Here is a 12,801-nt window from a genome sequence, read left to right as displayed (position 1 = left end):
TGCATCGACAGAGAGCAGTGCACCGTGATTAGCTATCCCACTGTGCAGCTTGCCACCCTCTGCCACTTGGTGTTCTGGGAAGAGATCAGTGTATTTCTAACTAGTGTTACAGTGACATGTGAGTGCCAGACTTCACATCCAGTTGAGAATATACATCTGTGCAGGGAGAAATAAATAACTTTTGATAAGAGACAAAAGCTTCTGAATATGTTGACTAGTTTTAAGCCTAGATGACTTTATCTGAAATGTCCTGCTTGTAGAATCTTTGAAGTTATTAGTTTTCTTTTTGTCTGACATTTTATGGTAGAAGTCCATTTTTCTTTATATCATTGTATGTCTTTTCAAATGGACTAACATAAGATGAAACTTTGAAAAATTGTTCTTTTGCAAATTATTTTCTGCTTTTTTCTTTACCTGTATATTGGATGTGAATGTCGCAGGTTTTTTTAAAAAAACAAAACAAAAAACCACATCCTTAATGCAGAACTGTACTATGTAAGGTCATACATATTTATCAGCGCTATATCCTGTACAGATAGAAATGCCAGTGACAATTTCAAATCAGACTTTTTAAAATTAGAAACTTAATTGTAGACACATGTAAGTCTATTTTGAATGTGGCCCTGACTAATCATGATTGGGCTTAATAAAAATTTTGCACAAAGAATAATTTTAAATGCTATTTTAAAAACAAACCGGGAAAGTTAATTGTTTGTTGCACCCCCATTACAAGTCATCTCTACCTCTTTCCTTTGTAAGGTAACTTTGTACTTGAGATTTTCTGTGTTAATTCATGTAGTGTAGTTAAAACTGTTTAATACTGCAAACGTTTAGTTCTGATGTATTTTGTTTAAAGGTTACTCTCTAACTGTTACATATTTGGTTTTTCATAGGGACTTGAGGTGCTGGGTTCTTTCATTTCCACAGCGGAATATAAAGCTGTACTGCACATGAACAAGCCAGTTCTAATCAATTTTTTTGACTAGGTGGATAAAAACCACTTACATATAGTTTTCAGATTGTGTTTAACTGGTTTTCAAAATTTCCAAAACAACACTCTATAACAGTTAAAGCATCATAACCAAAAATCATAACCAATGTCTTTATTCTTTAAGGAGGTTCCATTAGTAATCTTTCTTGTTTAATTAGGAAACTGGATTTATTGACTGCTGTCAAGTCAAGCAGTAGCAATCAAATGAACCTTTGCTGCTGACATTAATTTACAGGGGTCAACAGGACAAAACTTCACGACATGATAGCAGATCTGGGCGATGATGAGCTACCCCACATCCCTTCAGGAATCATTAATCAATCTAGGTCACCCTCTTCTAGAATGACTGATGAAGGTTCAGGAGCAGAGGAAGGTACAAAAAAATTCAGCTACTTATTATATTTTAGAAGGTTTAAATTTAAACACACGCTATCACTTATCCCCTCAAAGACTTAATGCTGTTACAGTTGTCAATAATAGGGCATCAACAGTGCTTACAAGTCTGTTCACACAAGTTTGATTTTTTTTTGCACGACTACCACTTAAAGCTTTTGTGTCTCAGAGAAATCAAAATCAGAACTTTACATGTCAAGTGGTTTTTTGTCTTTTTGTTTTTTTGTGAAACTCCCTGGTTTCTGACTTTGTCAACTCTTAAGTCGCTTGTTGCAGAATCCCTTTTTAAAGTAATCTTATCTGGATGGTACATTATAAAACTTAGTATAAAAAGTGATGATTGTAAATTTGATACTCCATTTGTATTGAAAGGTGAGATAAAAATAGTTATTTAAAAGTAGTGAAGTAATCACAAAGGATGAATTTGGCTCTCTACCTTCAAATTATTAATACTACTTATATAGGTAGAGTACTTTTTTTAATTAGCTACTTTTGATTTATCCTATCCTTAACCAACTATTAGCTCCAGATGCAGTTGAACTATCACTTTCATCCCACTTCCTGCAAGAAAGGCACTGGGAAATTGACTTAAAGTAGTTAAACACTTGAAGGGGGTTGGTTACAAGATTTTGTGCATCTATATTTTTTAACAACTTGAGTTATTTTTAGATTAATACAGCATTTGTACTAATGCTGCTTACTTCAGTGTTAGTCTCATGCCAAAGGTCACACAGTTATGTTATAAACTAAGATTATAATCTGTCTTTCTCACAAAACGTATTGAAGTATTTCTTGCAAATTCCAACCTTTAGGGCTTTGAGTAGCTTCTAGCCCCAATGTCATAACTGCCCCAAAAGTGGTGAGATTTATAACAAGATAAAAACATCAGTCTGTCACTTTGTGTCAGTCAAGCACAGCTTCCGGTGTCCAGATATTTTCCAGTGTCCTTTTATTTAAGAAGTTGTCTTAAAGTAAGAAGTTGTCCTTCTATTTCACAGTAATCTGTTAAAAGTAAAATTGGACATAGTCTTTTAGGGCTTGTCTACACCCACATGTTGCACTAGTGCAAGACTTACCCATATAGTGCACTGTAAAAACTTTTCTGGTGGGTTGCAGTCACACTGTGCCACTTGTACCTGTGCCTATTGCAACAGTTGTGGCCACATCGCAGCACGCAGTATCGCTAAAAGCATGGAGTGCTCTGGCAGGGGATCCCTGTCTCTATCGCCTACAGCCTCACTCCCTTATGAGAGATTTTTGCTGTGTATACTTGTAGGGATTTCTGAACTCCCACAGTTCCCTCAGATCTGCCTATAGGTCACCTTTCCTGCACTGTAGTCAAACTACTTGCTCCAAACCTAGATGAGGCACAGAAGAATGCAGCACTCCTCTCTGCTGTTAGGACAGGATGTAATTCTGTCACATGGAGGAGTTCATAGCTGTAGCAAGATGAGTTACAAAACTCAGAGTAATGTTTGCGAAGAAAGAAAGACAGCAAATCGGAATTTGAGAAAAGATTTCTTTCAGTCATTTGGGGCCATAGTTTCCATTGTTTGGTGTGCCATCTATTGCATCTTTATCCAGAAACTCCGCAGTATTCTAGAGAGAGGACTACATATGCCTAATTTCAACTGTGAACCCTAGAATCATCGTCATAAAGCAAGGCATGTTTCTTGCTTAGATTTTTATTCTTGTGTTTTAGGAGACATTGCTTCATTCTAAAATACAGGAGTGTAATCTGGTTAAAATATTGGACCATAAAAACCAATACTTCCACACCTTTTTAAAATGTTTTGTTGCATAGTTCATGTGCATCTGAGTGGACGGGTGGAGGAGGGTGAGTGGTCTTCTCAGGGAATGTTGTACCACCAAATGCTTTGGATGATTAAAAATTGTCTGCACTGCAGTATATTCACAAATCATTCCGAAAGGTGTCTCTAGAACTTTTCCATTTCACACTATTTGCCATTTTGTTATGTGAGCGTATTTTCCAGACCATCAATTTGTTTTGATTTTCTTCATATACTTCTGTTGGTGTGAGCTGTAGTGTGAACATCCCAGTAACCCCATGTGTCTTATTTTTTTCCTTACCTTCCTGCGACTTTTTAAAAACGAGTTTTAAAACTTAAATTCTCTCTCAACTAGTTGTGTTAGTGGTCCTTTGACAATATTAAACAAATATTTCATAATTTATGCTACACCAGGTGGTATGAAGTCAGTAGTAGTAGATAGGTTAGTCATCTCATTTGTAGAAGCTCCAGAACAAAATGAAAATCTTCCTTGCACTCCTTCTGTCCATGTTCTGCTGCTTTAATAAATTGAATGAGAACAGCACATTTCATTATCATAAATGACAATTGTATCTGAACAGCGTAATACTGCCCAGTGATTTTATTTCATCTAACTATTTCAAGCAGTTTTGACTGAGGACATTCACTATAATCCTCCTTACCAGGCCACGCTAGCTCAACTGTTGAGTTGCAGTAAGCCATAATATGTCTCTGGTTACACAAATGGCCTGTGTAATCCTTTGCTGCAGTACAAGAGGCTACTTGCTGTAATGTCACATTGAAAAGCATAATTCTGAAAGAAAAGGAGTGCTTTGCACTTTCGTTTGCATGGCAATAACCAGAACACTGTTCAGACTCAGATTGGTTTCGTGGTAACTTTGGTGTGTGAGCTCTGATACAAAGAGGCTTGAATGTGATTGTGCACAGGTGGTTTTTTTCCCCCCGTGCTTCACAAGATAAATTATAAACAATTATCCTGTTTTAAAATATTTCCAACCACATTTGGACTATTTTTTAATGTTTTTTATCCCAAAACAGCTAGTTACATTGATGCAAACTGAAACTTGTCATAGACTTATACGCTTGGAAAAACCATAAAATGTAACACGTACATTTGTCAGTCGTCCACTAAAAACCACTCTGAACCAGCTACATTTTCTAATAATTCTGTACTTAAATTTCTGAAAACAGGGTTAGTCCATTGGTACAGTCCTGCTGTCCTCCATTGTGCTCTTACTCAGAGCATGGTTGCTTTCTAAGCCTTCTCTTCGGGTACATGAGTAGCTGGGCAGACTTTTTTTTTTTAATGGTTGCTTTTTTAAGGCAAATAATAGTGTTAATTGGCTGATAGTGCTTATTTGTATACAGTACATAATGTTGGCTGCTGTTGTGATAATTATAAATAACCTCTGGATGATAAATATTTGATTAAAGAATAGACTAAGAGGGAAGGTTTGTGTGATTGGACTTTAAGCTCATCTGATTATGTATTTATAGTGCAATATTTAATCTGTAGGCTATTGGCTGAATTTCATTTGTTTATTCATAGTGTTAACAAATTTAAGTGCTAGGATGGCTGGTGCATCTTTTTACTCAGTCTCTGCCATAAGAAATATTATACTAGAGCATAACTTGTCATTGGTATGGATACGATAGACAGTGACTTCACCAGAACATACTTGTATTTAAATTGGAGGATGATGGTAACTATACAGTTCTATACTGCATGAGCAAATAACTCTGGTAACCTTAATTCCTAAAAATCCTTAATCTTGAACAGTAGCTCATCAATGTTAATTATACATTTTTTTTATTTTTTTTATTTTTTTTTGGAATATTTCAGGTAGGTCCATTGCAATGAAAAAAATGTTTTTGCTATTCAATGTTGTTCACCTCTGTTTTGATGATAGTTGTAAGTTCATGTGTCTTTTTTATTACTTGGTTGTCATCTATTTTTATTAACTTTTGACCATGAATGTTCCTTAAATAAAAAAGCCCAAATTTAAAATGAGAAATTTTGGAACAGAGTTTCAGGTTAGAACTAAAATTTTGCTTTTGGAAAATTAGTTTCCAGCTTCTAAACTCTGTTCACCTTTTTGAAGTTTCAGATGAGTCTGAGTATAGTTGCTGTAGATTTACATGGCGGAGTTCTGAATTTCTCTTGATAGTGAAAAGAAAAGGCGTACTTTTGGCACCTTAAAGACTAGCAAATGTATTTGAGCATAAGCTTCTGTGAGCTAAAGCTCGCTTCATCGGGTGCATGCAGTGGAAAATACAATGGGGAGATTGATAGAGGCACACTGTCTCAAAGATGGTTCTGAGATGCATTACACATTTGGGAAGCAGGATATCGCCTACAGTTCCCAGGTGCGGAGAGGATATGTTCCTCTTACTACAGCCTCTTATGGGGTGCAGCTTACTACTTGAATTGTAACTGAACAGTTCTACTCATGATGCCAGGACTTTGCCCCAAGGGGAGTGTAAGGGAGCAGATGCTGGACACTGGGGGACTGGAATTTTTGAATTCTTATGCAGGCTCAGCAATGGGAGAAAGGCTCTTCAGGGCTTTTACTTGCCCTTTGCCTTTCCCCTCCTATATTCCTTGTGTGTTTGTAGGGACCAGGCAGAACATGGACTTCAGTGAACAATCCTATTACATTTAGTGAAGATTTTGCAGGTTGTGTTTCTCTGTAGACCTTTAGTCATATCATCTTAATGCACGTTTCATGTAGAATATAATGGATCTCTTCCTTCTGTTCTTTACTGCTCTACCCCAACACTTCTGCTGGAACATCAATATTGGGAAATTCAGTGTTGGTATAATTAGGGTTGGTGACTAAAATAAGAATGTTTAATCTTGTAGTAAGGAAACTTGTACATCCATACACCCTGAAAATAATTTAGGACATTTTACTTATTGGAAGTATGACTTCTTTGGGAAAATAAATCTGATTGTGTTAGGATGCAGTTACTTGACCCTTTCCATATGCGAGGTTTCTAATGAAATATTGGCAAAAATGAAAACTACTAAGGGACATTGTCAAGTAGTTTTGGCCCAAAATTAACAGAAGAAATGGCTTGCTCTCTTGCACACATGCAGTTTTACCTGGAAAGTTTAAATCAGGAATATATTTTTCCTTATCAGGTGTCCTAATTTTGTTATTTGGAAAGGTTGTAATACCAAAAAATAAAACAGCCCTCTACCCCCACCCACCCATCTTTTAGTAAGGTAGATTTTTTTTCCAGAAGCTCTGTGTGTAAATCCTCATTCAAATACCTTGCAAACAAATCAATTTTTTTGTGGAGGTGCAGGGGGGAGTCCTAGCTAATGCTGAAGAGTAAAGAGTGTGAATGAATGCTGGAGAAGATGATTCAAGCCTGAATTGAAAATTAACATTTGTTCAAAAGCGACATTGTTTAGAACTAATTGATGATAATCAGTAAGAAAAATGTGTAAAGCTTCAAATGTTTTAAGGAGCATGCAGCTAGCTAACATGAATATCAGTTGTCTATTTTTAAAGTTTATCAACAATGTTTGGATACAATCAAATGCAGAACTCAGTAATTGCAAATGTTGAAGGTTCTTGTGTTTTAAACCCTGTCTGTATATATGTGGTGGAGGGTAGGCCCTTCGTGGGGAATTATAGGCTGAGTGCTAAAAGTACTTGCTCATGGAGGCAAATGTTTATTGCCTTAATAGCTTCAAATTTAGGCTATGTCTTCACTACCCGCCGGATTGGCGGGCAGTGATCGATCCACTGGGGATCGATTTATCGTGTCTAGATGCGATAAATCGACTCCCGAGTGCTCTCCCGTCGACTCCTGTACTCCACTGCCATGAGAGGCGCAGGCAGAATCTATGGGGGAGCAGCAGCTGTCGACTCACTGCGGTGAAGACACCACGGTAAGTCGATCAAAGTACGTTGACTTCAGCTGTGTTATTCACGTAGCTGAAGTTGCATAACTTAGATTGTTCCTCCGCCCTAGTGTAGACCAGGACTTACAGAATTATTTTCATATGTATGTATGTATATGCTCATGTTTTCTTTTCCACTAGGAGGAGGAGATTTTACCATAATTTATATCTAGTTAATGACAGTTCAGTCCTTATACACTGCTGTGCCTTTAAATGATGACTGATGAAGTTTTTTCATCTTGTAAATTTGAGATTTTTCCTCAAGATTTAAACTGTTTTGTTCTTTGTAGCAGAGCCAATAACGTTTTCATCTGGAGGAGGCAAGTCATTTATTATGGGTTCTGATGATGTTTTGTTAAGTGTACTGGGCCTTGGAGACCTTGCAGACTTGACAGTAACAAATGATGCAGACTATAGTTATGATGTAAGTGAAATTTTATTTTAAAATTCCATATACAGCTGAATATAATCAATGATGGTCAATTTTTCAGAATATTTCAAACCTATAGGACAGCTTATCTTAGAGGCAAAAGCTACATTGTTGTAGAAAGAAACACCTCATAAACTAGCAAAACAGCTTGTGAAATCAAAATGAAATATGATTAGTTTTTAATTAATGAATTTGTAATTCATATTTTAACTTTTTTGTTTGTTTTTTACTTAACATGTTTTCCAAACAAGTTTAGGTGAATTCTTTTAAACAAAAATGGGAATTGCCCCAGAAATGAAACACTAAAATGTTGGAGTTAAAACCATATATTGATAACTTAAATTTCTAGATGTTTGCTATTTTTATGTATAAAATTGTGTATATATAGTAGTGTATAGTAGCTTAGTGTTGTAGTGTGAATTTTAGATTTACATGTGTGGAATATTCTTTCGTTTTATCATACAGCAGTGTCCTACGTTTTTTTCCACTGTGCACAAAATTACTGCCCATGGTAATGTTTTTAATATGAAATTTGTACTGGCTAGTAATGTTGATGTTGGGTTCGGGGGCGGACAGGGGATTGTTTGTGTGCGTCCATCCATCCAGGCAAGTCCTTACACATTGAGGTATATCTTAAATAGTGTTGCATTGTGTTTTAGACGAATAAGGGCTTGTATACATTACCCGCAAGATCAACAGGCAACGATCGATCCAGTGGGAGTCGATTTATCGCATCTAGTGTAGATGCGATAAATCGACCGCTGAGCGCTCTCCCATCGACTCCAGTACTCCACCGGAGCAAGAGGCGCAGGCGGAGTCGATGGGGGAGCGTCAGCAGTCGACTCATTGCAGTGAAGATACCGCGGTGAGTAGATCTAAGTACGTCGATTTCAGCTACGTTATTCACGTAGCTGAAGTTACGTAACTTCGATCGATTCCTCCCCCCAACATATTATCTAAAAGAATTGAACAAAATTATAATTCATTATATTGCACAACTGCAGTGTATAAAATGGATTCGAAGTTTTAAAACAGAAAAATAATATCTCATGTTCTTCTGAATTTTTCTCCTTTTAAATTTATTTCCCTAAAAGTAGTTCGGTTTTTATTAAAATTCTATTTGACCTTGGACATGGGAGTATTTTCTGACAGAAATTACAGCTAAATTTTCTCATCGAATAGATGTTAAAATCAGAAGGGATGGTTGATAATCTAATCTGATCTCCTGCATAACATAGGCAATAGATCATCCAGTCTGACAACAATTATATACAGGAAATGTCAGCGATATTTAAGGCTTTCTTGGAGTAGGAAAATCTCACTGAAGGGGAAAAGAGAAAACTAAGAAAATAAGTCATTTTTCAGATTTTAAAATGAAGGCTCTAGTAACAGTAGATTTGAGTCGTCTTTTAAAAGTGCATTTCCCATAGGACATCAAAAATACTGTGTTGGAATTCAAAATATCTAATTGAGTCCGTTTCAAGATTTTTAGAAAAGATGCTTTTACCGCTTGCAACTGTTGTCATAGTCAACAAGTATTCTTGTCTCTTAACTGGTATGGCTTTTTATAAGATACAAAACTGATGCATAAAGTACTAAACTCAATATTAAACAGTAATAATTGTTGTATTCTAGTCTGTGTGGCCCAAGAAAGATTGGGAATAATATTGATCCAGTATTGGTTATATAGAATTCTTTTTCTATTTAGAGCTGAGGAAAAAGCTACACTTGCAACAGAAGAAATACTTGCTCTTGCAGGTTTAGATTGTACTGAGATTTGATTTGGTATCCTGAATACCTTTCTGGAAAGATGGATCATAAAAGCTAAAAAGGAGATATTAAATAATTTCCCTCCAGATACTATATGAAATCCCAATATCTTTACATTGGTTGGTTTGTACATAAATACTGGTTGTCTCTTTAGTTCTGTAGCCTATAAACATGAAGAATTATGATGGATACTGGTTCACTGGAAAACTAGTCCAGTGGCATTTTATATTTTGTTTCTCACTTGTTAGTAAACTTTTAAAAACATGCCAGAAATTAGAAACTATTTGGCAAATAGGCTTTCTTTTACTAAATTCCTGTGCCATTTTTGCAGACTCCTTGGTTTTGTCTCAGTATTATTGATATAGCTCTCAAAATTTTGTTTGGTGCTTCAGAGCTAGCAATGGATGCTTGAATTTTTTGTATCTCCAGCAAAATCGTACTTATTTAAATCCATGTCCTAAATACTTCAGTCTTCAAACACTAACATACAGTATATAATTTTATATACAAGATCAGTACATAAATTTTTGTTTGTTTGTTTTTAGCTGCCAGCCAATAAAGATGCCTTTCGGAAGACATGGAATCCTAAGTATACGCTACGCAGCCATTTTGATGGAGTGCGAACATTAGCTTTTCATCCTGTAGAGCCTGTGCTGGTTACAGCCTCTGAGGACCATACTTTAAAACTTTGGAACTTACAGAAAACAGTTCCTGCCAAAAAGCAAGTATATGATGGTTTTCTTTTTTTAAGTTTGTTGTATATGTTGTTGTCTCTCTAAAATCTTTTTTATTACATTCAATTTAATAGTAATGTTTTAACTGATAGTTGAATATAATCACCTTTCTGTTTTTGTTTTTTTTCCAGGAGTGCCTCTTTAGATGTAGAACCTATCTACACGTTTAGGGCCCACATGTGAGTGTTTGCCAGTTAATACTTCAGAAGCAGCCATTGCTACCTATTATGGATTCAGTAAAATGTTTAGGCTTAAAGATCACAATTTTATTAACATTATTTATGTGTGGTGCCAAAGATGTGCATAATTGTTTATAAAGCGAGTAAAAACTGTCTCTGTCCTGAGGAGTGCACTGTCAAGATAAAAAAATGACGACGACAACAGGGCGTAACAAATGTAGAAGGCTTAAGGGGAAGGGACAGAGGATGTGGAAGAAGACGCTGAAGTTGTGCTGTAATGAAGACTGCCGGGGTTTTTTATACGATATGTAAAGTCTACTTTAAGTGGATTTGGAGAAGAAGCATAGGAGGTGAGGGTGGAGGTTTATTAGATAGATTTAGGAAGGAAGCTTCACATATAGGGAGTTGCATGAAAAAGGATATAGAGGGCAGTCATGGGTTAAGTGCAGAGCGTGGATGGGTTGAAGAACAAAACGAGACCAAGCATAGATATCGGAAGGATCTAAATTGCGTAGGGCCTTGAAAGTGAGAATGACCAATCAAAATTCAGTGCCAAAAGCAACAAAGAGCTTATGAAAGGGATCTCAGTTGGGTTAGTTTGGACATAGGTATCAGTTAAGGCAGATGTTTTCACAACAGAGTTTTGAATAAGATAGAGGTTGGGAGTGAAGCAAATGCCAGGAAGTCCAGTTGGCGTAGAGTTGAATTAATCAAGATGGATTAAGATCAAAGCCTGATCAAGACTTCAACCAGAAGATCTGCAATGCCAAACCAGACCTACTTTCCCATGGGTCTTGAGTTTACCTATGTTTGTGTTTGGATGGGTGTCTCATCTGAGATGCATAATGAAACCTATTCCCACCTCCCAGCATATCACAATCCAAGTTTTGGGAAGAGGCGCTAGTGCAAACTGGTTTACCCCAAAAGGGATTCTTGTTCATCAAGTTGTGACAATAAACTCACTTGAACAAGATAAGGCCAGTGCAACCTGTCAGCTGCTCCTTAAAGCAGCTGATCCAGCATTTATAAAAACTATGCTGATGGTAAATGACTGTCAGATCACTGAACTGTTGCACTGCTAATTGGGACCCAATCAACTAACCCTGGCTTCTGACTCAACAGAATAAACTAGAGGAAGGCAAAACAAAATAACTCAGCATGGTGTTGATGCGCTGAGGGGAAATTCCTTTTTCTTGGGTATGGCAGTTGATTGTATCCTGTACATGCAGTCAAGAATAACCAGTCCCACATCCAGCAACTACAAGGTCCAAAGTAATGCTCTGAGGGGAAGGTGTGGAAAACTTTCTGCTTCTGAAAGTGGCATATGGTTCTTTCCCATCCAGGAATATTTATGGATTCTCCTTCCCTCTGACAGAATAATTTGGGTGGTAAAATAAATCTCTCCTAATCCCATGCCAACCCACAAAGGAGGCAAGCCTGCAGCCCCAGGAGCTGGCCCTGTGTTAGGTCTGACAAGTACTATTGTTCTTGTGAGAATTACAGGGGTCATAACTGCTCAAACACATTCTAATCTTGGGAGAATTCTGTGCCAAAAAATAAAAAATTCTGCACACAGTATTTTGCATATTATATTCATGCAAGTGTCAATTATTTTGGTAATTTATTTAAATTACAGTACAGTGGATGGAGAATGGAATTGAGGAGCATTGGAGAAAATCCCCAAACCCCCTTTGTCTAAAGTAAAGTAGCTAGGTTTGACCCTTTATTTCTAGTTATTAGTCAACAAATATATGCAGCCATATGCTCAGTGTCACATCACAGGCAACTGAAGAGTAAGTGAGGGTTGGGGATCAGAATCATGATTTATATTGGCTACTGACAATCTCCAGAAAGGTCAGTAGTAAATAGTTCATGGAGCACATTTCGATAGGAAAATTTTTCAGTCCAAAAATTTAGCCCAGTTCTAATCACTGAAGCATTTATAAAGCCATTCTGTCTTTTATAATAAGGCTCCTTTACACAACTCTGGCAGTGTAAAGGACCCTTAAAACTTTTACACCTGTTTCATGCTCCTGGGGGAATTCACTAAGAATGGGAACAGTACACTAACAACAAAGAGAACAACTAAGTAGGTAGGCTGCTCCATTATGCTCTCCCTGAGGGGACAGAGCCTGCCTCATGCCTATTTCCAAACACCCTGAAGCACTGACCCTCCATGACGTGTGTGCCGCAATAGCAAGCCAGAGGAACAGTGTCTCTTGTTTGATCACTTCCATGCCTGCTGAGCCCCCGCATGCCTTCCAGTGATGATTGACATCTCTGCCAGCTGTTCAGGCTGCCGGGGAGAAGCGAGTGACTGCTCTTTTAGCTTCCCTTTGCTTCCCCAAACAAGTCATTTTTCTGCGGGGAAACAGAGAAATCTGCAGACGACATGAATTCTGCCCCCGCACAGAATTGTCCCAGGAGTAACATTCTGAGGAACTCGGCAGATGAGATCTTGCAAATCTCTATAATATATCTCAGCGGTTCTCAAACTGTAGGTCGGGACTCCAGAGCGGGTCCCAATCCCATTTTAGTGGGGTTGCCAGGCTGGCGTTAGACTTGCTGGGGTCCAGAGCCGAAACCCCAGGGCTTCAG

General features: G+C 37.3%; 1 protein-coding gene across 5 annotated transcripts in view; it reads left to right on the top strand.

Annotated features, from left to right (window-relative positions):
- Nucleotides 1-12,801, top strand: part of STRN3 (striatin 3) — a 94,332-nt gene that overhangs the window by 65,792 nt on the left and 15,739 nt on the right. For 2 of the 5 annotated variants that reach the window (XM_084630141.1, XM_084630139.1), the window contains 4 exons: nt 1,227-1,364; nt 7,381-7,514; nt 9,836-10,011; nt 10,156-10,203. In XM_084630141.1, the coding sequence (XP_084486267.1) occupies nt 1,227-1,364; nt 7,381-7,514; nt 9,836-10,011; nt 10,156-10,203 (496 nt within the window). The remainder of the gene's footprint in view (nt 1-1,226; nt 1,365-7,380; nt 7,515-9,835; nt 10,012-10,155; nt 10,204-12,801) is intronic. The other 3 variants (XM_084630142.1, XM_084630143.1, XM_084630140.1) reach the window with 2 other exon arrangements.

Source organism: Lepidochelys olivacea (assembly GCF_965140295.1).
Source record: "Lepidochelys olivacea isolate rLepOli2 genome assembly, chromosome: 6".
Taxonomy (NCBI): domain Eukaryota; kingdom Metazoa; phylum Chordata; order Testudines; family Cheloniidae; genus Lepidochelys; species Lepidochelys olivacea.
Note: the sequence above shows the minus strand (reverse complement) of the source record. Positions and strands in the feature narration are given on the sequence as shown.